The following is a 23,734-nucleotide window of genomic DNA, read 5'->3' as shown; positions in this document are numbered from 1 at the left end:
GAGAGCCGTATCGGCTTTTGAGTGGTACAGAATATGTTGTTGGACGCAAAAACTGTGCAATTTTAATTCAGCATGATATGTCCATCAGTCGAAGTCATGCGGTTCTGACAGTAAGTCATCCTGGAAAAACCACTGTAAGTAGCCAGCATTTTACTGCACTATAAGTGTGCTGTATGGATAATTCAGTCTGCTGTGGCCACACATACTCTCATTACAATCTCACTGGTGTTTTATGCTTGGAGTAGAGCCACTGATCATCTGTCTTTTGGGTTTGTTTTTTCTTTTCCTCAGGGTTGCTTGCCTATGTTGAGATATTTAGTGGCATAATTGTACTGATTCAAGCTCCCTTTTATTCCAGAGTGAAGATTCAGTAGGAATTTGTATTAAAATAATCATAGCAGGAAAATTATGATATTAAATTCATTACATAGTTAAATTTCAGGTCTTGGTTCTGAAGGATGCTTCAGTTATCTTACTGCAGGCTTAGTTCTTGTTTCATTCCTTTCTGTATTTGATTAGGGGACTGAAAAAAATGTCCAAAGGGTGCTTAGTGATTTACTATTACTCATGGAGAAGAGAAGGCTGCATGGAGACCTCGTAGCAGCCCTCCAGTATCTGAAGGGGGCCTATAGGGATGCTGGGGTGGGACTCCTCATTAGGGACTGTAGTGACAGGACAAGGGGTAACGGGTTAAAACTTAAACAGGGTAAGTTTAGATTGGATATAAGGAAGAAGTTCTGTACTGTAAGGATGATGAGGCACTGGAATGGGTTGCCCAGGAAAGTTGTGAATGCTCCAGTCCCTGGCAGTGTTCAAGACCAGGTTGGACAGAGCCTTGGGAGACATGGTTTAGTGTGAGGTGTCCCTGCCCATGGCAGGGGGGTTGAAACTAGATGATCTTGGGGTCCTTTCTATGATTCTGTGATTCTGTGTGCTGCAATGTTTATGGACGTTTTGGAGCCAGTCAGCAAGAATTTCATTTATGTAACTGTACATAGTTTGAAGTTAAATACGTAAAATTTGTCATTTTAATATTCCAAATAACATATATAACTACGTGTCAAAATTTCCATGAAAACAAGCTGATAGTACTTGTTGAACCTTTTGGGAATTATGACAGTGTCTTACCTCTTCTTGAGCTATGCTGGTGTCAGCATCCCTTGCAGCTTGTGGAAGACTAGCAGTGCTCAAGGATGGGAGTGAGGGAAGGTGACTTGGGCACCTATGCCAGGGCTGAATGGTAGGTAAAAGCATCAATAATAAATCTCAGAGCCTTGCTAAACCACAGTAGCATAGGCTTTGGCCTGGCAAATGATTGCCTTGCACAGCTTACAGAAAAACTCAGTGTGAGAAGCACAGAAGTTGTGAAGCTAAAAATGTGTATATTTTCTCTCATTCCTTCACTGTGAAAACAAGAAGATGTGTAATGAGGTAGTCAGCCTCATTGTCCAAAGTCTTTCTTTAGGATGGTATTTTGTAGGCTTTTTGTTACTCATCTACTGCTTTGATCCATAATGGTAGTAACCTATTTATGATAAAACTGTCTCATTCTGATAAACTATAACGGCTTATTTTTGTTTTTATTTTCAGAGCCAGTCTCTCTCAGTCCCTATATTAACAGTAATGGATACATCTAAGTATGGTACCTTTGTTAATGGATCAAAACTCAGTGGCCCTTCAGTGTCCTTGCAGTCTGGTGACAGAATCAACTTTGGAGTCCTTGAGAGCAAGTTTAGGTAAGTGCTTTGATTCTAAAATATCAAATAGGAAATTGCAGTTTTTGAAAAGAGTATTCTAGCACATCACACAACTTGGCAAGTGATGCAACAGTGATGGATTTAGAATGCATAATATTTTGCCTGTGCTCCACAACTCCTTTTGTAACAGTTTTCTATTACATATTTTTATAATATAATTTATTTTGACACTAAGATGTTAAATTGTTCATAGTAAAGCACTGGCAATTTAGAAGATGATATATCACATACAGTGAGTGTTTTCAGGCTATTTTAGGTAAAGAACAAAATCCTATAATATAAACGATTCTAAAGAAGAGATGAAAGTTTAGTGTAGGGAGACAGCTTGTTGGAGCCCTTGTTAGTTGCTGATAGCGTAATGAGAAAAGAACTGACATAGCTGTAGGGTGCTTTGTGCAGCAATAGCCATTGAATGCTTGTTGCAGTGATGTATGCATGCATTCTCTAGTGAATCCAACTTGTTAATTTTTCAAATTTAACATGGTAGCCAGTGCTATCTGTTTAAATCTATGAAGCAGTCCTTGAAATGGCAGGTAAATATAACAAAATTTAATGATCAGTAAAATCAGCATTAAAGCAACCAGGAATTGTCTTTGTTCCTTGAAATTTGACTCATTTGTTTCACTGCTGCTGGCATTATTTGATAGAAATTCCCCTCCATTTATTACAATCAATAGTTTTTGAATTTTTGAACTTGAACTTCTACAACACTTAGATATATTTTGTTTTTTTAAATACTGATCTATTCATGGACTGTTTTGTTGAGCATACTTTTGCCTTTGGAAGCGCATGCTTAATTTCTTCTAATATTCCCTGACTTTGCAGTATTGTTGAAGCAGTAATCTTATGTGATATCTGTGAAAGATTCAGAAGTCTTTAGAAATATTTCAGTCAAACTGTTATATTTTTTGAATAAGAATCGGTATTTAGTTTCTTTGGGAAATTTTGAAGCTGTGTTTGGTCTAAGTAAGAATATGGGGGGAGGGGGGAAGGGGCTGTGGCTTGTGTTTTCTTGTTGTTGGGTCTTTTTTTTTCCCCCTTCAGATTTCCCTGAGACACAAACATAATAGTTAAATCAGGTTTGTTCAGCATGATTGGCTGAAATAACTACAGCAATTTTCTCTTGTTTTTTGCAGAGTAGAGTATGAACCTTTGGTTGTCTGCTCCTCATGTTTAGATGTAGCTCAGAAAACTGCTTTAAATCAAGCCATCCAGCAGCTTGGAGGCCTTGTTGTGAATGAATGGACAAAAGACTGTACTCACCTTGTAATGGTATCAGTAAAAGTTACTGTTAAGGTATGTTGAGCTTTTACATATTGATGGCATTGCTTTGCTGTGTTCCCACAGATGCAAATTAAATTCTAGACCTGTTCAAGATTTACCCCTACAAAGCTACAAAATCAGCTCTTCCACATTTAGAAAGAGGAGTATGTTGGTGAAAGGTTGGAGGGGAAAAAAATCAAACAAGCAAAATTTGAAGACCTTTACGGATTCTCATCAGTTGCTTTCTACATTTTCATAACTTTGGTCAATACAGCAATTAAAAGCTATGCTGTTAGAAACTAAACCATCCTGGTTTTCAGTAGCAAAAATCAGTATTGTTCTATCTGTTTGTGTGACGTTTTCCACATCTAAGATCTTGAAAACCTAATGTCAGTTGAACCGTATTCTAGCTGAACTTTTTACATAGAGTAACGATGCGTTTTGTGTCTTTTCAGACTATATGTGCTCTGATTTGTGGTCGGCCAATTATAAAACCAGAGTTTTTTGTCGAATTAATCAAAGCTATTCAGTCCAGACAACAGTTGCCAGATCATAAAAGGTAAATATCATGTTTTCAGTGTCACAGATTAAATTTACGTGATGTAGATTATCAAGTAACTGCACATTTATCTGATGATGTTTGACAGAATAGGTGATTTACAGTAACTTTCCTTGTGGAGGAATGCTTAATATGACACATTTTAATATTCAGGCAATTTTCTTGCTCTTATTCCTTGAGTATATAGAACAAGCTCTTGGAAATGACTATGCTTAAGAGATGTTACTAGCTCTAAATAGGAGCTTGTTTTGTTGGTATATTTGAAACAGCATTTAAACTCTTGGGTGCTTAAATGATACAAGGTATATCTTGGTGATACAGTAACATAAAATTATGTTTTTATAAAAGAAATTATGTCAAGCTTATTTCATTATGTAGACACAATTTTCCACTACACAGTTACTCAGTTTACTGTAAACTTTGGTTAAGACAGAGTTAGCCTGGCCATTGACTTCCCTGGGATAGCAAGGGATTTTAGTTGTCTGTTAAGAGGTGAAGTAAGACTAATGTGCGTTGGTCTTCACTATGTGAGAATAAAATGCTCATTGTTTTAATGGTTAAATTAACTTGAAATTATTACTTTGGAGTAAGTATTGCAGAATATTCCCTTTTGGTTATTTTCTCTGGGTAGAAAAGTGTAAAATAATCCTGTTGTGTAAGAATTTCATCTGAGCCTGTATTGCTACTATTTTTACCTTGAAAAGGGAGACAGTTGTGTTTTGGGTTGGTTTATTTTGTATGAACACATGATTTATGTGGGTGAGAAGTTTCCATTGTGTATTTTTAAAAGGTAAACTGCATTGGTAGCTGTTCGTTTTGTTGGTTTTGGTTTGTTTTTTTTGTTTGTTGGGGTTTTTGGGGTCTGCTTTGTTGTTGTTGTGTGGTTTTGTTTGTTTTTTTTTAACTGCTTCTATTCTTTGCATGCTTTGGAAGATACTGCGAAATGAAATACGTAATGAATGGGCATTGTAAGAGTACTTGACATTTGAAAATAACATGTTGAACTTTTAATGTCAGTTAACAGGGAGAAAATTTTGTGAAAATCATTTAAATGCTTTCAAGATACTATGACTTTTCTGGGTGTGGTGTTTAACCAGTTGAATGCTGGACTCCAGACTTTTGAGTTGGGAAAATAAGTATTGAAGCATAGAATCACTGTTTGGTTTACATATGTATGGTTATACATGCATAAATATGTGTTAGGGCATAGCAGTTTATTTTCTTTAGTGGGTTTGATGATAGCCGGTGCTAGAATAGTTTGAAGAACCAGGGTGACATGGAAAAGGGCTCCATAAAATAGAACTGCATGGGTATGTTTCCCTTTCTTAGATGTTTTTGCTAACTGTTAAGACCTTTAGAGGAATTGAGTTGACTAAATGTTAGTGACACTATCAGTATATCCATTATGTAGCTTTCCAAGAGACAGTTCTGAATCAAACTAAATGAGGCAGGTGGTGTAATACACAGATCTATATTTAAAATAATTGTAGTATTTTAAACAGGTGATACTTTTAAGGTGTAGCTGGTGGGAAGATACTGAAAATTGTTTTAGCAGCTCTTTGCACTCTATTTTCAAAAATACTTTTAAGTTTCATAGGGAATCTCTACATTTTGCATTGTAGCTAGAGCTGACATGAGCTATACCCACAAGACACTGAACAACTTGGGGCAGTACTAGTTTGAATATGAAATAAGAAAGGTGTATTGATGTGGTAATGTAGGGTGACACTGTTAATTAAATCTTGACTACTACTGTAGATTCGATCTCTCAACAACCTGAGGGTAGTATAATCTTAAAGCTAAAAAATAATCAGACTTCACAGAATTGCAAAACTGCAGTTCAGTGTGGGCCTTCTTACTCGAGGCTTTTTATGGTAAAGTGTATTACCCTAGTCCTCTGGTAGTCTTTGATAACTTATGCAACAAAGAACAATAACTGAAGACTTTGCTAATGGCTGCATACGTGCAGCCGTGTATGAAATGATGTATTTTATTACAGCAGACCAGTGTAAATAGTGCACAGCTTTGAAAAAGTAGGAAAGTAACTAAGCCTTTGACTCACCAAGACTCAAAATCTACTTATTGAAAGATTTAAGACTGTAGAAGGTCTTTTCTGAGTAACTGTGTTACTGCTCAAAGCTTACGGGGAGAGAGGACAAGGAGTGCTTCAGAATCCTAAATGGAAAAAGATTATGTTGCCTTTTGAGCTTATATCAGCATTAGATAAGAGTTTCAAAGGAAAATCAAACATTTCTTTGAGGAGATGATCAGTTGAAGTTTCTTGCTAAAATTAAAAACCAGGTTTGAAATGTATTTATAGGGGAACTACAGTCAAGTTCCAAATTAAGGGAAACTGATGTTGCTCCCCTTTTTTATTCATCCTTTGGTCTTTAAATATTACTTTATTCCCTGTATTTATCTTAGGTTAGTAACTGTCTCCACAGGACACAGAAGTCTGGCCTGGTATCTAAAATCCAAGTTGCCGTTTCTTATGATTGGTAGACTTTACCAAATCTATTTCAGTGCAACAGTATTTTTGTATACAGACTTGAACAGGTTACTGAGACTTATCAAATACTCATTTTCAAAACTTGATGGTTTCAGGCTGGTTTATTTCCATTATGTATGTAAAGCTTCAAGAATTGATTGTGAAAAACACAAAAGAACAAAGATTACTTAAAACTAACTAATTACTTAGTACATTTTAGACTATCATAATTGAATTATGTACTTGGATGCAGTAGTAAATTTACATATTTATTCTTGTGTTCAGCTATAAGGTGATTATTCAGTGTCTTAAGAATGTTTATGTCTTTACAAATGGTGCATTTTTTTCAGAAATTTAAACATTTCAGCATTTCATGGAGTATGTTTTTTCCTTAGAACCTGCTAATCTTTGCATAAATTGGGAAAGAAGAAAGATATGTGTGTGTATGTATGTAAACCTGTATAAATGTAATTTATTGTGCTCTTAAACCAGATTTTGGGACTGTGTTTTAGCTTCCCCCCTGCCCCCATAGTATTATGAAAAGGATGTGTTGGTGATGAGAAAATGAACATGAGCTGGCAGTGTGCACTCGCAGCCCAGAAAGCCAACCGTATCCTGGGCCGCATCAAAAGGAGCGTGACCAGCAGGTCAAAGGAGGTGATCCTGCACCTCTACTCTGCTCTTGTGAGACCTCACTTGGAGTATTGTGTGCAGTTCTGGTGTCCTCAACATAAAAAGGACATGGAACAGTTGGAACAAGTCCAGAGGAGGGCCACGAGGATGATCAGGGGACTGGAGCACCTCCTGTGTGAAGACAGGCTGAGAAAGTTTGGTCTGTTCAGCCTGGAGAAGAGAAGGCTGTGTGGAGACCTCATAGCAGCCTTCCAGTAACTGAATGGGGGCTATAGGGATGCTGAGGATAGACTATTCATTAGGGACTGTAGTGATAGGACAAGGGGTAATGGGTTCAAACTTAAACAGGGGAAGTTTAGATTGTATATAAGTAAGAAGTTCTTTGCTGTGAGGTTGGTGAGGCACTGGAATGGGTTGCCCAGGGAGGTTGTGAATGCTCCATCCCTGGCAGTGTTCAAGGTGAGGTTGGACAGAGGCTTGGGTGGCATGCTTTAGTGTGAGGTGTCCCTGCCTGCAGCAGGGGTGTTGGAACTAGATGATCTTGGGGTCCTTTCCAACCCTAACTGTTCTAAGGTTCTATGATTCTATGTAAAATCAGCAGTCACAGTAAAGATAACTAGTTCTGTGGTCAGACAGAATACATAACATAAACTGCTGATTGGGTACAGACATTAGCACAGTATCATTAAAATTGACCTATAGTTTCCCTTTTTTCTATCGTGTGCCTTCATCTTGCTCTGTTAGAAGTGCTGTCGTAGGGAATATGTGGCTCAAGTACCCTGTAAATTACTGTCCTGAAACTCTCAGTTAGATGCTTGTCTTAACTCTAGAGGTTTTATGATGTGGGCATGCCATTGTTAACTGGAGCTGACATCACAGGCTGTGACAAAAATGAGAGTTTCAGGGTAGAATTTCACTTCTGACTAATCAGTTCCCCAACAGAAATTATGGTCACTTTTCTTTTTATTAGACAAAATAATTGAGAGACTTCAGGGTGAGCCATTTCAGTTCTCTATCCCCCCCGCTAGAGAAATGTACTTATTTTCTGTTATATTGGTAGGCTGTCATCCACTGTGGTGGATTTCTTGGTCCAGTAGAAGGGGAGGAGGGTGGCTGTTCCTACTTGAAGAGTAGAGCAAGCAGGATGACTAATTTTGTGTGGAGTTTCAGTATTAGCTAGAATAAGTGCAGAATGAGATTGCAGTCGTATTTGTTAGTATTGTTAGTGGAAAATGTGGGTATGTGTACAACAGATACTTAAAGTGGATAGGTTGAATATGTTCCTCTCAGTTACTATAATGGAAAATCTTGATCTTAGCTTAGATAATGAGAAATTAGAGGCTCTGTTTCTTCTTAACATTCTCTTGAAAGAAAAATATTTGTGTAAATAGTTTTAACACAGCAAGTATTTTAACTTTGGAGCTTTACTGTAAAACAAAAAGGACAATGAATTGGTACAGATAGGTAAATCTGAATTTTGTAACTTTTAATTTTCTGTTGTTGCAGATTTTATCCTCCAGTTGATGAGCCTTCCATTGGCACTGAAAAACTGGATTTGTCTGAGCGTCAGGAAAGGAAAAAAATATTCTGTGGAAAAACTTTTGTATTTCTAACTGCCAAGCAGGTAATGGGGCTTTACACTGCAAAAAATGTGTTGCGGGGTAGCTAAGCACAGACTTGATTCTGTTCTCTGTGAATTTACACTGTTTCTGGGTTCATCAGGGAAGAAGGATTTCTATGTATTTATCTTCTTGCAGTACAATGGCCTAAGCAAGATGAAATACAGGGGGAGAAACAGAACACATCACTTCTGCATTAGTGCATCAGTGATAAGCATTATGCTGATAGTTCATTATGCTGATACTTTTAAATTGACCGCATTTCAAGGTTTTATTTTTGTATTTGCATTCCCTTTTTAGCACAAGAAACTGGGTCCAGCAGTTATTCTTGGAGGTGGGGAAGCAAAGTTGATGACAGAAGGAAGAAAAGAAACATCTTTACTAGTTTCTCCTGATGTTTGTGTTGTTGATGTGATGTTGACAAATTCTCAGATCCCAGGATCTGACTCCATGAGAAACTGGACTGATTCTGTTCTGACTGTCTTGCAAAGGTGCAGCATTGTTCTCCTGTACTTCAGAATTTCTGCAGAGATTTAGTCGTTGTGTTTGCATACCTAAAGAGGGCATTTTTTTCATTGCTTTAAGTATTTAGCATAGTAACTAGAATTTCTTCAAGCAGAAAACAAAGGACTTGGCAGGGTTTTTAGGATTTAATGAGATTTTTGCAGGTTTTCTTGTGTTGGTGTTCGGTTTTGTTTTGTTTTTCCTTGTTTGGAGGGTCCAGTTCTATAAAAAATTAATTGTAATGAAGCTGCTTTGAAATTACAGCAAGTGGGTTTTCTTCTACTATCTAAAATAAGTTAAAATATATATATTTTAAGAATGGAAAATAGGTCATCTTTTTTTTTTATAAATATACATATTTATTTAATGGAAAACATGAAATGGCACCTTGAGGTCATGTGGTTTGTTGCTGTCTAATTATTTGCATACAGTGTTTCTGAAGAGCAGCTTCTGTTTAACAAAAATCAGTTTTTGTTCTGGTGGTAAGTTTTGTTAGAGAAGGCAGGCCATTTTATTAAAACAATGAAACAAAACAAGAACCTAGTACTTAATGCATAAACCTAGTTCCCCTGAATTTTCTTGGTGATTAAGAGAAAGCTGTACTCAAGCTCTTCTCATGGCTGTAGTACAGAAGAAGTGGGGGTGTGTGCCTGGCTAACTTCTAAGAGGTGATCATATCTTTCAAGTCACTTTCACATTCACACACCTTTTTGAATCAAAGGTAGAGCACATTTGGTTAGATGCTCAGAAATCAGGTAGGGAGAGATACATTGGCCAGATTACTGAAACCAGACAGTGACTACAGCAGCTGGAAGTTCATATGTATAGGACTTGGGTGTAATGATGGATAATTATGCTGACTTACTGTATTGTGAAAAATTGTAGTGTAGACTGCTGTTTTTTGACAGGAAGAGTGGAACATCTTGTACTTTGTCGTATCTATTCCCATTTTTGAATCTGTATTGAGAAACAGGGCTGGTTTGGTTTGTTTTTTTTTCTGTCTTTATTTTATTTGTATATTAACAGCAAGGATCTCAGGGCTATTCCAGAGGCAGAAATTGGATTGGCAGTTCTCTTCATGTCTACAGAAAAATTCTGCAACCCTCAAAAGCAGCTTGGTAACAAAGGTAATTGGAAGAAGGGTAGTAATATTTTAACAGTGTTAAAAAGGCAGTATTTCTTTTTGTACTGGGGCATCAACTGGTAATGTTCTTTTGTTTTGCAAGATCACTAAAACAGAATGACACTGTGAAAAACGTATACAGTTCTGAAGAGGTAATTGGTTTTTAATGGTCTTGCAATAAACTGCACTGACTATCATATGACTCTTTAAATAAAAAAGTAGCAGATCTAAAATTAGCATAAAAAGCAGACACATTGTACATTGATCTTTAAAGGAAAGATACTTTAAACAATCTTCTGAAGTTCATGTTTTTAATGGCCACTGAACCAGTATGTCGGTGGTGGTTTAGATTACATGTTATTGTCTTTCATGAAAATACAGGGGTAATAGAGAAATAAAAGATGAGTGTTAGAAATGGAGAGAACAGAATTAATTTGTAAGTTTGTTTTTTTTTTTTTTTCCCTTCTCCTCCTCCCCCTCCACAGAAAGGAATTTACTTCAGAAAATTCAACCCACCCCTACCCAGTAAAACCAAACACAGTCTTGGCATAAGAAGTAAAAACAATGAGAAATGATTGCCACATTTACTAAAGTAATAGTTTGAGGGTGGACATTCCAAGTTGTGACTTGAAACTTTAACATTTACTAATACAATAGTAATAAAAATCTCTAAGACACAAAAAGAGGTTTTTATTTGTTTAATTCTCTTTTCATGCTTCTTCCAAAATTGGTACTCTCTAGTTTGTTTCAGTAGAATTGTTCTTATCTGTTCTACAAAGTGTTGCAACAGGTAGCAAATCATACAATTAAAAATAGAATAAAATAACAAAACCCTATAGATTTGTCTTTACATATAGGAACATTATTTACTCAAAAGTGTATTTTGAAGAGAGAAAGATACACATGAAGTAAACGGAGAACTCTGAAAAATAGTTTGGTTGATGGTATCCTTGTATAAATAACTTGTATATGAGGGTCTATCCATTTAGTTTAGAAAGCAATACAAAATAAATTCTCAGGTTAAATTTAAAGATACTGAGCCTGCAGATATCTGAAATAATCAGAAATGCTGATTCTTTTTTCTAGTCTGAATTATAGGACAGATAAAAGCTGTCTGATTGAATTGTGTAAAAAGATTGATTATCAGGCATTTAAAGGTGGTTGTGTTTACAGTTTATTTGCTAAGAGGAAACAAATTCTGGTGTTTGGGAGTTACAACTTCCATGTATGTGTTTCAAATCAAAGGGATTGCAAACAAGACTTCTTCCTCAGTTCTTGTCTCAGAACAAATAGCAACATACAGTAACTTGTAGTTGCTCAAAGAGGAGATGTGTATCTATAGGTGATTTATTCCTGTATAGGTTACAGCACTAGGAAAACCTGTCCATGGCAGGGGGGTTGGAACTAGATGATCTTAAGGTTGTTTCCAAACCTAACTACTCTAGGATTCTAAAAAATTAACAAATGTGTAGAGAATGGGTTATCTGAAATTACAATACATCATCGTCTTGATCGGAATGAGATGCGGGAAGAATGTAAAGGGCTAAGAGATGAGTAGTAATTAAAAATGTATCTAGAAGCACGATGAGATATGCTAAAATAGTAAATGTTAGTATCCTTTGACTTGGAGAAGACGTTAAGTATATGAGGACAAAGACGTACGAAACAGAAAATGTAAAAGATGTTGTGTGCTCTTTCTGTTATACAGAGAAATAATGAGAGCAGCAAATGATGTTTTAAGATAATCCCCTTACTATAGGGATTGTGAGAAGTTGTCTGTAGAAGACAGTTATCCTAAGTTGTTTTGATAGCAAATACTGGTTCTACATTAGTAGAAATAATCTCAAATATAATAATCACATGTTAAAGATCAGGAATTTTGTGCTCTGACAGTTGTGTATAAGATATATATTGCATGATTTATTATGTTATATCCATATTTATCATGATTTTGCATTATGGTTCATTTTTATTTAAGAAAAAAATCCATTATTTCATTCAGTGGAATATTTAACTAAACCTGAATCCCATAATATGGTCCTTTAGATCTGTTTTTTTTTAGTTGTGTTTTCTTTTTAATTAATAGATCTGCTTAATTATTTTATTAAAATTGCTTTAAGACCATTTTACAAAAATCTCACCAGATCAGTTACCAACGTGTGATAACACATGCAAAGAAACACCAATTTGGTACTAACCTTCTAATTCTTCTCTTCTGTTGATCTTGCAGTTGTAACTGAAAATACTCATGCATCAGCTGTTGTAGGGCGAGCCGTTTCTCAGAGTTTGGTTGTGGATGAAACCATGATGGTAGCTGCTGCAGATGACAGCACAGCATATGTGGCTGATACAGAAATGGAAGAGCAGACATGGTGAAATATTTTTGGAAACAGTTTCTGGGCTAATACTTGCAAATAAAGCAATCTTTTGTGACAGAGGAACTGTATCACTGCCAGTGGACAAAGATATATGGTGTCAGAAATGGGACTTACTAAATAGCTTCCATTTGTCTGCAGTGAGATAATTTCTGCAGAAAACGTAGGACTTGCATGACTCAGATACAAATGTAGATACTGCTTACCTGATTTGACAGTCTTAACTATTAGAAAGTTTCAGGCCATTTCACAATTATAAAAATATTTGTCACGATGGATTTTACAATTTGTTTTTAGCACACATGCATTTTTTACAAGTATGTTCAAAGTACAGGTACAGCTTTTTTTTCTTTTAAGTGGTATTCTGCGCTGTATCTCTGTGGTATCTTCTTATGTGTTCACTTAATGCTTTTTTTCTCTTTAAAGTAGTATGGAGATAGAGAATACTCCTCACATGGATAGACGAGGAAAGATGGCTTTCCAAGATATAACCGCCGTAAAGAAAAACCCTAGCACTGGTGGCAGCTTGAATGCAGGAACATCAACATCTAGAGTGAACAGAACATCTGGGTTTAGTCAAAAAAGTCATCCTGTCTCACCATCTAAAAGTTCAGAAGCTGTTAAACCTAGTGAGTGTGCTTCACATCACCAGTCTAACTCCATTATGAATTACTTCCAAGTAGTTAGAAAAAGGTATGTTGAAATGTTCTAGACATCATTTCCCTTATTGTTATATTGGTGCTGTTTTGGTTAATAATTTTAATTCAAGGGATGTACATTTAATTCAAAATAAAAAGGTAACTTTTGATCACCTTTCTAGAATGGCAAGCTTTTCTTCAAGGGTACTTATGCTCAAATCTCATAATGCAGTCACTAAAACCTCAGGAAGCTGTTATGTTGCAAATGCAGCTAGTTATATTCAGAAATGCTTTTGTAATTTCTTTCTTTTGTAAATACTGTCTGGTTAAGGGAAAGAGCTGAAGAAGGAGAAGAAACATCTGTAGCCAAACTAGCAAAACTGGAGGAAAGGTCATCGCCTGTTCCCGAGTTCACTGAACCCACAACTTCGTCAGTGCAGAACAGTGAAGCAGAGAGGCATCAGAAAGAAAGTAACATCCTGGACCTAAGCCCAAACTTTGCATTAGAAGACACAGGTATAAAGCTTATGAGGCAAAGTGCCAAACTAACAAGTGATAAAACCAACACTAAAACTGCTTCTAGTGAAAAGCATGCATCAAAGAGGAGAAAGGAGTTGGAGAATTTATCTGAAGATACAGAGGCATTAGAAATTGTGTTTGGAAGCAGAGACTTAGACTGGGAAGGTCAAATGGCAGATCATGACCAGGAAGCTCAGAGAAAGAAGAAATGTTTGGAAACCAAAGGAAGCAGGATGCAAGAAGTAAATGTAAAGCAGAGAGAGGAGAATAAGCAATTGGTAAGTTACCTTCTTCTTGTGACTAGTCTTGAACTGTGTTGGAACGATGCGGGTAGATTCTCTAAGGATGAGGCTGCTTGACATACAGGAAGTGGCTTCGTAAAGTTTGTTTGCTTAAACCGCTCAAATCATTCTGAACTAAAAATTGCCATGATGTATCTATTACATGTGAACACTGCAGTGTAAGACCTATCTAGAATGAGAAATATTTTTTCATTCTTCAGGACATTTTTTCTATGTGAATTGAAAGCTGCTTGTATTCTGATGTTTTTCCTCTCTTTTTGCTTGGAGTACTGTGGGTAGAACAGCAGAATATATCACTGGTCCATGAAAAAGCTCTTATATGTTGTTGTTAACTATAACATTGATATTTATACAAAAATAATTATGTTACCTTTATGTAATGGATTTTCTGAAGAAATCATTAGTTGACCTGTTGAGTTACTGAAAGAAGTGTCCAACATCTTTCGAGTCCAGATCTCTAGATGTCATGTGAAAGATTGTTAAAATTCCTGTATGAGTTGATTCGAATCACTGATATCCTCTTAAAAAAACCCACCACCAACAAAAGAAGAAAACAAAACCAAAACACAGCTTGTAATTCGCTTTCTTGATTATTTCTCTGGTTTTGAGGATAAGGCAATTTTTTGAAGAGAAATGAAGAAAACAATGGATTTTGAGTTAACAGTAGCCACTTCATGGAAAAAAAACAAAAGCAGGTTTATAGAGGAAAACAATGTGGAGAGCTGTGGCAGACTATTAACAATGCAGGAGGGGATAAGAGACAAGGACTAGGTTTAAGTTTTGCTTATTCAAAAAAATATGTATATATTAAAGCTTCCCGTACTATCAGCATAAAGCTTATCTGACTTTTTCAACTACTGAAAATAATTTATGAGGGGCAAATCTGGTTTTAAACTGTGTGAGCAACCTGCAGAATGCTTTCCTGCCCTAGTAATGAAGTGTCCTTCCTGCACACATGTACACTTAACATGTGAAATTGAAAATTCTACTTTTTATTCTTAAAAAGCTTTTGCAATCTTTTCCACATCCTGGCAGGACTTTGAAGATTGTACACATGGACAAAACTTGCTACTCATATAAGAAAAAGACGTGTGAAAAATTTAAGAAAACCCCACAATTGTTACAGTGTACATAAAATCATAAAAACTTAAAGTGCAGTTTCTTTTCTGTATAAATATATTTATTTGAAAATGCTTATTCTACTGCATATAGGAGAAAACAATTTTATGTAATTAAATTTGTATTTTGATCAAATAGGAAGAAGAGGTACTTGGATCAGTTCTAACTCCAGAAATGAAAAGTGAGTTCACACAACAGTCACCGGTCTTGGTAAGAAACCAGGTCATTGTAAGTTTGAACAGCAGACTTTGAGAAGCATTAAGAAAATGGATCAAAATTTTGCTGTTAGGAACATAGCATTTGTGGATTCTGTTTCAGAATAAAGGAGGTTCTGAGGATTGTACTCCTGAGAATAATTATATGTAAATTTGAATAGTACAGTCTATATTATTGACTGTGAGGGACAGAGTGAAGTGTAGTTCATCTGCACACTTGTTTAATGGTGTTTGTATGGATACTTTAGGTTTCTATAGTTTCAGTCACCTTATTTAATTATATTAACCCTTCAGTGTGGTTAATACTTGTACTGATGTGTTTGTTAGTTTACTGCTTAAAGACCAGAGAAGAATGTAATCTTGTTTGCTCTAAGGAGAGGAACCACTGAAAAAAATAGATGTAATATACACTGATTAACAGTAAATAGTGTGCTAGCTTTGTTAGAGGTGAGATGAATGAAGGGGAGAATTGCTGGGAATGGCACTGGGGCAGAGGAGAGGGAGACTAAATGAAACTGAAATGAAAAGGTTCTGAAGAGATAAATAAGGTTGAGTGTAGCCACTGAGCAAGTGGCAGGATCACACCTTTTCATGTACATACAAGAAATCAGCCCAAGAAGAGGGAATGCTGTGCAGGTGTACCAAAGTGCAGGATCAGCTCACATTAAGGGACTTTTAGTTTATAATTTGCTATAAAACAGCTGAACTGCATCTGGGCCGGAGCTGTCTATGAAGATGGTTTAACAGTATTTTTGAACTTGTCCTGTACTCAGACTTCCTTTATAATCCACATAGGTCTAGCTCCAGGCAGCAAAGTGTGCATGCAAACTTGCTGTCATATGAGGTTTTCTCATGTACAGGAAAAAGTGCTTCACTGATCAGATCGAGCTTACAGCCCCAAAGTTGGCTGTCCTGGGTTCAGCAGTAGCAGTTATGTTTCTCCTTCTTAGTAGCTGGTGCAGTGCTTTAGTGCAGTGCAGGTGACTTTAGCCTGAGAACAACGCTGATAACACACCAGTGGTTTTAGTTCTTGTTAAGTAATATTTACTCCAGTCAAGGACTTTTCAGTCTCATGCTCTGCCAGTGAGGGGGGCATGGAAAGCTGGGAAGAAGCAGACACGGGACACCTGACCTAAACTAACCAAAGGGGTATTCCATACCACAGCATGTCATGTCCAGTATATAAACTAGGGGCAGTTACCCGGAAGGGCTAGGTCACTGCTCAGGTCAGGCTGGGTATTGCTCGGTGGGTGGTGAGCAATTGTATTGTGCATCATGTGTGTTTATTGTTTTCTTTCCCCCTTTTAGTTTTATATTCTCCCCTCTTGTTGTTCCCCTTATCACTGTTATTATTGGTGGTAGCAGTCGTAGTTTTGCGTTATACCTTAGTTACTAGACTGTTATCAATCCGTGAGAGTTACATTCTTTCGCTTCTTCTCCCCCTCCCTCTGGGAGGGAAGAATCGCAGAATCATAGAATAGTTAGGGTTGGAAAGGACCTTAAGATATCTAGTTCCAACCCCCCTGCTGTGGGCAGGGGCACCTCACACTAAACCATGCCACCCAAGGCTTCATCCAGCCTGGCCTTGAACACCACCAGGGATGGAGCATTCACAGCTTTCCTGGGCAGCCCATTCCAGTGCCTCACCACCCTAACAGTAAAGAATTTCCTCCTTATATCCAATCTAAACTTCCCCTGTTTAAGTTTGAACCTGTTCTGTCACTACAGTCCTAATGAAAAGTCCCTCTCCAGCATCCCTATAGGCCCCCTTCAGATACTGGAAGGCTGCTATGAGGTCTCCACACAGCCTTCTCTTTTCCAGGCAGAACAGCACCGGCTTTCTCAGCCTAAGAAGGGAGAGAGTGAGCGAGCGGCTGCATGGGTCTGAGTTACTGGCTGGGCTTAAATCATGACGTTGGCCTAAATGGTAAATCTGTAGGCTAGAATTGAGATGGAGATGTTTGACTTTGTCATCCGTGGAGCTAGCTGGAGTTTCCATTAGAGTAAGCATACTTGGTTAGTCCAGGTAAGAGGCAAGGTGGAGAGGAGGAAAGAAGTTATTTTTAGATACTAGATAAATAAAAATAAAACAAAAAAATCCTTACTTGAAGTTTTATCTGGAAGTAAAATCCTAGTGCAGTGAGATACACTGACTTCATTATTGTTGTTACTGAAATTCTTAGTGATCCTGTCTTTTGAACAGGTGTAAATACAAGGGAAATTACTGAGCTCCCAGCTCTGTTAGTGGTATATGAGGAGAGAAGTAAATCTATCTTCTTGGCTCTTAGCACTACTGCGTCTTCCCCTTGCCCTTTTGTAATTCTAACTTTTGCCTCAGCTGTGCTCATGATTATATCTTTCTCTAAAGTTTTTACTGCTAGATAAGCTGCATGTCTCTTTATACACTTGAAATGCTTTTTCCTTTTCTTCCCACCTAAGAACCACAACAAAATGCAAGATGACTCCAGCAATCTTCCTAGCAGACTTCTGTTGACTGAGTTTAGATCACTGGTTGTCAGCTGTCCAAGACAGAACAGTCAGCTTACTGGAAATACTAGCTATGGGGGAAAGAAGAACTTCAAACTGTTTAAAAAGGTTGGTCTGTATTTGAAATGGTCACAAGATGGCACTGTTTAAAGGTACTAGAAAGGTTTGCTTTAAGGTTCTAGAAATATGTTAAAAAAGTTTGGGGTTTTCTTAAATTGATAGTAACTGCAGAAAGAAACAATTTAAATACCGTATTATACTGTTAACAGATGTTTTTCTAACTGACTGAGGAAGTACCAGGTTGACAGAGACTTACCTTATGCTAGATTATTTAGAGACTTACACTCTCTATTTCAAACTGTTACTTGGAATAAGGTGTTAACTGATGACTACCATCTCCCGAAAGCTAGCAAGTTGACTTCTCCAAACACCATATGTTAAAATACATATGTTTATACATATGCTGTGTATAAAACATAGCATATGCTTTAACATGTTTCAGAATCTTGCATTTTAGCTAATCAATCTTGGATTTTGAATGGAATTAAATCTAATATCTTACAACAGTAAGATCTATTGCTTGCTTGGATCCTGAGGATAATTTGAAGAGTCTTAGTGTTCAGTGTAAAAATACCACTTCAGCTCATACTAAAAAATAATATATAAAAAAAGGCATAAGATTACTAGAAATGCATTTCAGTAAAATACTGTGTAGAGAGTGAGAGTAACACAATACAACTTCCAGCTTTCTGGGAGTATGCTCTCATTTTTAGATAACATTTTACATTTCTAATAGGATTTTCCACCATTTTGTAAGAGATGTTTATATATTCTATGATAAAATAGAATCTATCGGTTTATAATGTTTTCAAACTCCATTTAATGTACTATGACATATTTAGCATATGTAATTTGACAGCTATTTTTTTTCAAGTAAAAGGAGGGAGTTAATAGCTTTCTGTAAATGCTTTTTCGCTTAAATCTCTTTAAAATTTGGGCTCTGATAAATGTTATTGAAGGGAAGACTGACTTCCTTCTGTGATACCTGAATAGACTTTCTGAATTTGTTAAAACGGACCTTTTACTTGCAGTGTGGGTTGCCTTGTATTGTAATTGTAAGACTTTATTGTCTGACAGGTAGCTTATCCAGGGGCCGGACAACTTCCATACATTATTGGAAGGTCAGATTTGATTGCTCACCAGGCTAAAAAAAATTCAGAGCTAGAAGAGTGGTTAAAGCAAGAAATGGAGGTAAGGAATTAATTCTTGAAGATGGTAAAATGAAAACTTGTCATATGTAAGTGCTCGTGCCAGCCTCTGGTCATTATTGAAATACTTCTGAACTTTTATTTTTGAAATAAAACCTCAGCTGTCCACAGATACTTATAGGAAAATACACATCAGAAAAGTTACTGGAAGTCAGAGGTCAGTGGTAAACTATCTTTTTGCTGATTATTTGAATTCCCTGTACATGCAATAGTCATATAATCAGAAATACTGATTTAAGGCAAAATCAGTACCCTAAGAGAGAATTATCTTTTTTTTTTTAAAATAAGAGAAGCAGTATGGAAACTTACGACTTCTAAGAACATGACAGGGAGCTAGAAAAAACTTCTGTGTGATTAGCTGTGTTCAAATCGTTATAAAGTACAACTGATAGTTTACTCATAAATGGAACAGAATATACCTGAGTAAAATTCTGTTGGACTATACTGAAGAGATAAGAATAAATAGTATTTTTCTATTGCAAAAATCTTCACCTTTTTTATGTAGAAGTTGTAAATAAATTTTGTCATCGCAGTTCTCTGGCACTTTGATTTTCTAATAGTTTCTTTATAAGTACTTGCTGATAAATCATATTCTGTTTCCAAAGCCCAATTAAGATCCCATCACATCAACACTTTCTGATTATCTTCCCCCCCCGCCCTTTTTTTTTCTTAATCTCTGGCTATAGACAACACTAATTAAAATTCCCTTTATGCACCAATACTCAGATTAAAAAATCCACTATTTCTACATACATGGTTAAAACCCCAAACCATATTTCTGACCAAAAATGCTATCTTGTACAAACTACTACATTTTATAAGTTGGTAGTGTTAGCCAAACTTGAGTAATAAAATACATTACCTAATGTGAATATGAACTAAATAGAGAAATATATAATATCAATACTTAGAGAAAACTTACGTCAGGAAAAACTGTTAGTTCAGTAACATTGTTTTTCTGTATTGTTTATTAGTTTAATCTTTAACATCAAATATTGAATAAATTTATTTTCTCAGGAACAGAACCGACATGCAAGAGAAGAATCACTCGCTGATGATCTCTTTAGGTAAGAGTGTTATGTTTGTACGTAGAAAATGTGTATTTTTTCTGTATCTGTTGTTGGGCAAATTCTGATTTTGTAGAAGACAGCTTTGACTATTATTTTCAAAATTCCATGGGTTCCCATCTATGGAATATATCCAAATGATTTGACTTCTCAAATTCTTTTTATGCCTTAAACTTTCATTCAGACTTGCTACAAGTTTTTAATAAGCACATTCTGAAACAAAAATGTTGCTACTTCCTGGCTCATATGCACAAGCTTGATTGTTCACAAAGGCTGAAAGAGATTCCAGGGTCAGACTTTCTGCCATTAGCGTTTGCTAGAGCCTAATGAAGTGTTTTGGTCTTACGATTAAGTCAGTCGTGAACTGCGAAGAAGTTATGGGGTCTGCCACTTTTTCATTCTGGCCATGGCACTTGCCCATCCCTGTACTCAGTCACTTGAGGGAGCTAAAGCAACAGAACATCAGGTGCGTGAACAAGTAATGGGCAGGGCTATTTTTTTTTTTTTTAATCTTTGAAGTAATGATTCACAATTTAAAACAAAAACAAAACCCCAAAACAACCCCTAAGTGAATCCTTCAGAATGGCCCCTCTGTGTCCATTATGTTTGAGACCCTTCAGCTGCTTTCAAATCCATTCACAATGAAAAAGCGCCTACCTTAGAAACTCCCTCAGTGCCTTAACATCTTCCTGATTTCAGACTAGAGGAGAAGAGGTATTTTTACACCAATCATTCTATGCTCCTGACAGAGTAGTAGAGTCATTAATTTTGTCTTAATCAGTGCTTATCTCACAGGAGTTTGAGAGATTTCTTTGGGAGGTCCAGGTTCACTTTAATGTTTGCTATTGCTTCTTGCCATAACTTGTTACATTTGCCTCCAAATGTCTGTTTCAGCAGTTTCGTTTCAATAACCCTCAGTTCAGTTGTCTACTGCTTTCTCTAATCTCTCTTTTGAAAGAATGAATTATCCTGTTCAGTTGAGTTCCTGTCCAGTTACTTTGACTGTAGTCCTAATTTAATTATTTATGACCTGTTTGTAATTAAAGTTCTAAGCCAAGTTTTACATCTGCAATAGAGCCTTTAAATATCTGTCAGTTATGAAGACAGTCATAAAAATGTGGTGCAGTTTGATTGCTGTGTTTACAATATCTGGCCTGAATATCTTAATTAATTTTAGTCTTTCAGAACACAGCAGTGGAAAACTAGATAATTTGCATGCATTCATGCTTAAAAAAGTTTTTACCTCTTCTCCAGTCAATTTAGGATAGTTGTACTTAACAGAAGTTTCCACGTCAAAAATATTAGGCCTCACAATTTAATGCTCAGCAGTTTGTAAACTTCTTCTAATTTTGTCCTTAATTCTGAGTCAAACGACATGACATAATGCTAATATTAACAACTAAAATTTCCCATGAAAACTGCATTTGATGATGTTAGAAAGATTCATGCAGTATTCTAAGTAAAGATGAGCTAGAAAGAAAAGCTATGCCCTCAACTGCTGCTCTTGAGTAGAGAGAGAGAGGAGGAAGGAAAAGTATTGTACTGTCTGCTAAGACTACAGATAAATGTATTACGTTCAGTAATAGCCCTTTGTATTCTTCGCTCTCTGTTCCCAGCAAGGTCTTTTGTTTCTTTGTGCATTCAGTAGTGCAATCTCTGGAGGTCTTTTTCCATTTCAGGCCACAGGCACAGTACAGTTTCTTTGCTCTGGTTATGTCCTTTGTTTTCTTTTTCTCTGGAAAACATTATCCAGGCTTCATTTGACATGGAAGATGGCTAGAGGTGAGATGTTGGTGTCAGCCTCTCCATAAATAGTCACAGACAGGGTTGAAGCTGGTGGTCTCCTGATGGCAGGCTTTCATCCTGCATCATCCTCTTCTCCTATCTGCTTATCTTTCCCCCTTCTCTTTCCCTGCCCCCTGCCTCCCAAAATAGGATTTGGTGCCCAGGACATATTTAAATGTTCAAGCTCATGTATTACAATGCTATAGCAATTAATTCAAAGAAATGATTTAAGATTTAATGTGAGGATCTCATTTTGTTTAGCAAAGATTTCATTATTTTTTAGTTTTTATGCAAAGAAACAATCGATCACTGTTTGACTTCTTACCTGCCATGTTTTTGACTAACATTAAAAATTAAGCATTTAGGTAGAAAAACGTGTATGACTAGGGTGTTTTTTGCCAAAATCTCTATCAAAGAAAAATGATAGTGCATATCAACATGTAAAGCCATTCAGAAAACCTTATTGCTCCGTCAGTTAACAGTTAATAAGAGAGCATTTCTTTCAGAGGGTGCACATTTCATTTTTGCCAGAAATCTGAGTTGTATAACAACAGCAGTGACTTCTAATACCTTTCTAGTTATGTGGTGATGTAATTTGGCTCACAAGTTGTCACATTTTCCTGTGTAAGCAAAAATAGTCTTGATGAATGAAAGCAGAATTAGTGGAAGTAAAACTTCATGATCATTCAGTTGTGTCCGTAAGTTAATCATGCATGAATACAAAACACATCAGAATTTCAAAGAAGTGACACAGGATTTGGGGAGATGAAGCACAAATGGAGAGAAAGAGAAAGCCAAGGGATAGCAGTGTCAAGCAGAATCAAACTGTAAGCATATTGCAGTAAATCAGGTAACCATTGAGTATATGCAGAAAGTAGATCTAAATTACTAATGGTAAGAGGCTGTATAAAGGGGAAGGTAAGGCAAGGAATGGATTTATGTCGGAGTAGGAAGCAGGCAAAAGAGTTTTGTCTGAATGAGTTGTGGCCAAATGTTGTACATTACTGTGGATATACATTCACATGTGAATACATACCCTCCCCCCCTTAAATGAAACTTTATGTTGGGACAGTAAGAGCTTGGAGAAACTCATGCATCAGATTTAAGGATTTTAAGTATCTAGGAAGTTGGTGAAAATTTTAGTAAAGGTTCATGCACAGGTTACACATCCTTCAATCAAATTGTAGCAACAGTAGTTAATTCTAGAAGTGTAGTCAGGGGAAGGCCTGAACAGTGACCAATCCCTTGTTCTGCATATATAATAAAGCTATTTACATCCCATTGTTAACTTTGAATATTATGAAGTTTTACTTCTTTGTGACAAATTTTCTTTTTTCTTGCAGATACGATCCTAATGTGAAAAGGCGAAGATAAATTGGGACCTGAATTTACAATGATTCTCTGCAAAATCAGCTTTCTGCTCCTTAGGTTTGCTGGTTGCACAATGTGATACATACCTATGTGTGTGACCATCTGACTATCTGTTACTCCAAGTCTTGTTTTCAAGTCTTCCTTTTATTAAAGAAAAATGAAAGCTTCTTTCACTGCTTGCTACTTATGGATTGCCTGTTTTCAAGCCCTTAACATTGCTTCCTCTCAAGAGGGGTGGGCATTGCGGGGATTTTCCACAATAGTACTGGGGACAAAAAAAGGGAGTATTGGCACTTGGCTGAACATACATCCAGTATATGTTCCTGGTTTGGGTCCAGCTTGAGGGTGTGCAGTGGGTGATAATTTGGCTTCTAATTACATCTGCTGTCTGGTTGATGAGAGGCCTGTAGATGAGTGAACCTCATCCTTTTGCTTTTCCAATATTAAGTATCTGAAGTAGGTGATAAAGGACATGATTACATGATCCAAGTCCTGGGAGTCTGAACATCCAGTTAATTACATCAGTATTTGCCTTACTCCTGGAACTATTACATTAGCTTGACCTGGTATTTCCTTTATTTTCTAAAACATACTGTTGGGGGCTCACCCAGCTAGCCACTCACTCTGCTCAGCAGGATGGGG

At 36.6% G+C, this 23,734-nt stretch overlaps 1 protein-coding gene across 3 annotated transcripts; it reads left to right on the top strand.

Moving 5' to 3' along the window:
- NBN (nibrin) lies at positions 1-23,187 on the top strand. 3 transcript variants are annotated; one of them, XM_057402964.1, is made up of 15 exons: positions 1-134; positions 1,591-1,736; positions 2,894-3,053; positions 3,476-3,579; positions 8,207-8,324; positions 8,620-8,810; positions 9,850-9,950; positions 12,177-12,318; positions 12,751-13,014; positions 13,291-13,756; positions 15,038-15,121; positions 17,554-17,709; positions 18,739-18,852; positions 19,887-19,936; positions 23,065-23,187. In XM_057402964.1, the coding sequence occupies exons 1-15, from the start codon at positions 78-80 to the stop codon at positions 23,093-23,095; spliced, it is 2,184 nt and encodes a 727-aa protein (XP_057258947.1). In that variant the 5' UTR covers positions 1-77; the 3' UTR covers positions 23,096-23,187. The 3 variants fall into 3 exon arrangements, with proteins under 3 accessions (XP_057258947.1, XP_057258946.1, XP_057258948.1); XM_057402963.1 differs by having other exon boundaries at positions 12,748-13,014; XM_057402965.1 differs by having other exon boundaries at positions 12,748-13,014; positions 15,038-15,109; positions 23,065-23,179.
- Positions 23,188-23,734: the final 547 nt, after the last annotated feature.

The sequence above is a fragment of the Pezoporus wallicus genome, unplaced genomic scaffold (genome assembly GCF_028554395.1).
Source record: "Pezoporus wallicus isolate ANWC-B61680 ecotype Strahan unplaced genomic scaffold, APGP_CSIRO_Pwel_v1 contig_2456, whole genome shotgun sequence".
Lineage (NCBI taxonomy): Eukaryota > Metazoa > Chordata > Aves > Psittaciformes > Psittacidae > Pezoporus > Pezoporus wallicus.
The sequence above is the reverse complement of the archived record's forward strand: the minus strand, read 5'-3'. Positions and strand labels throughout refer to the sequence as shown.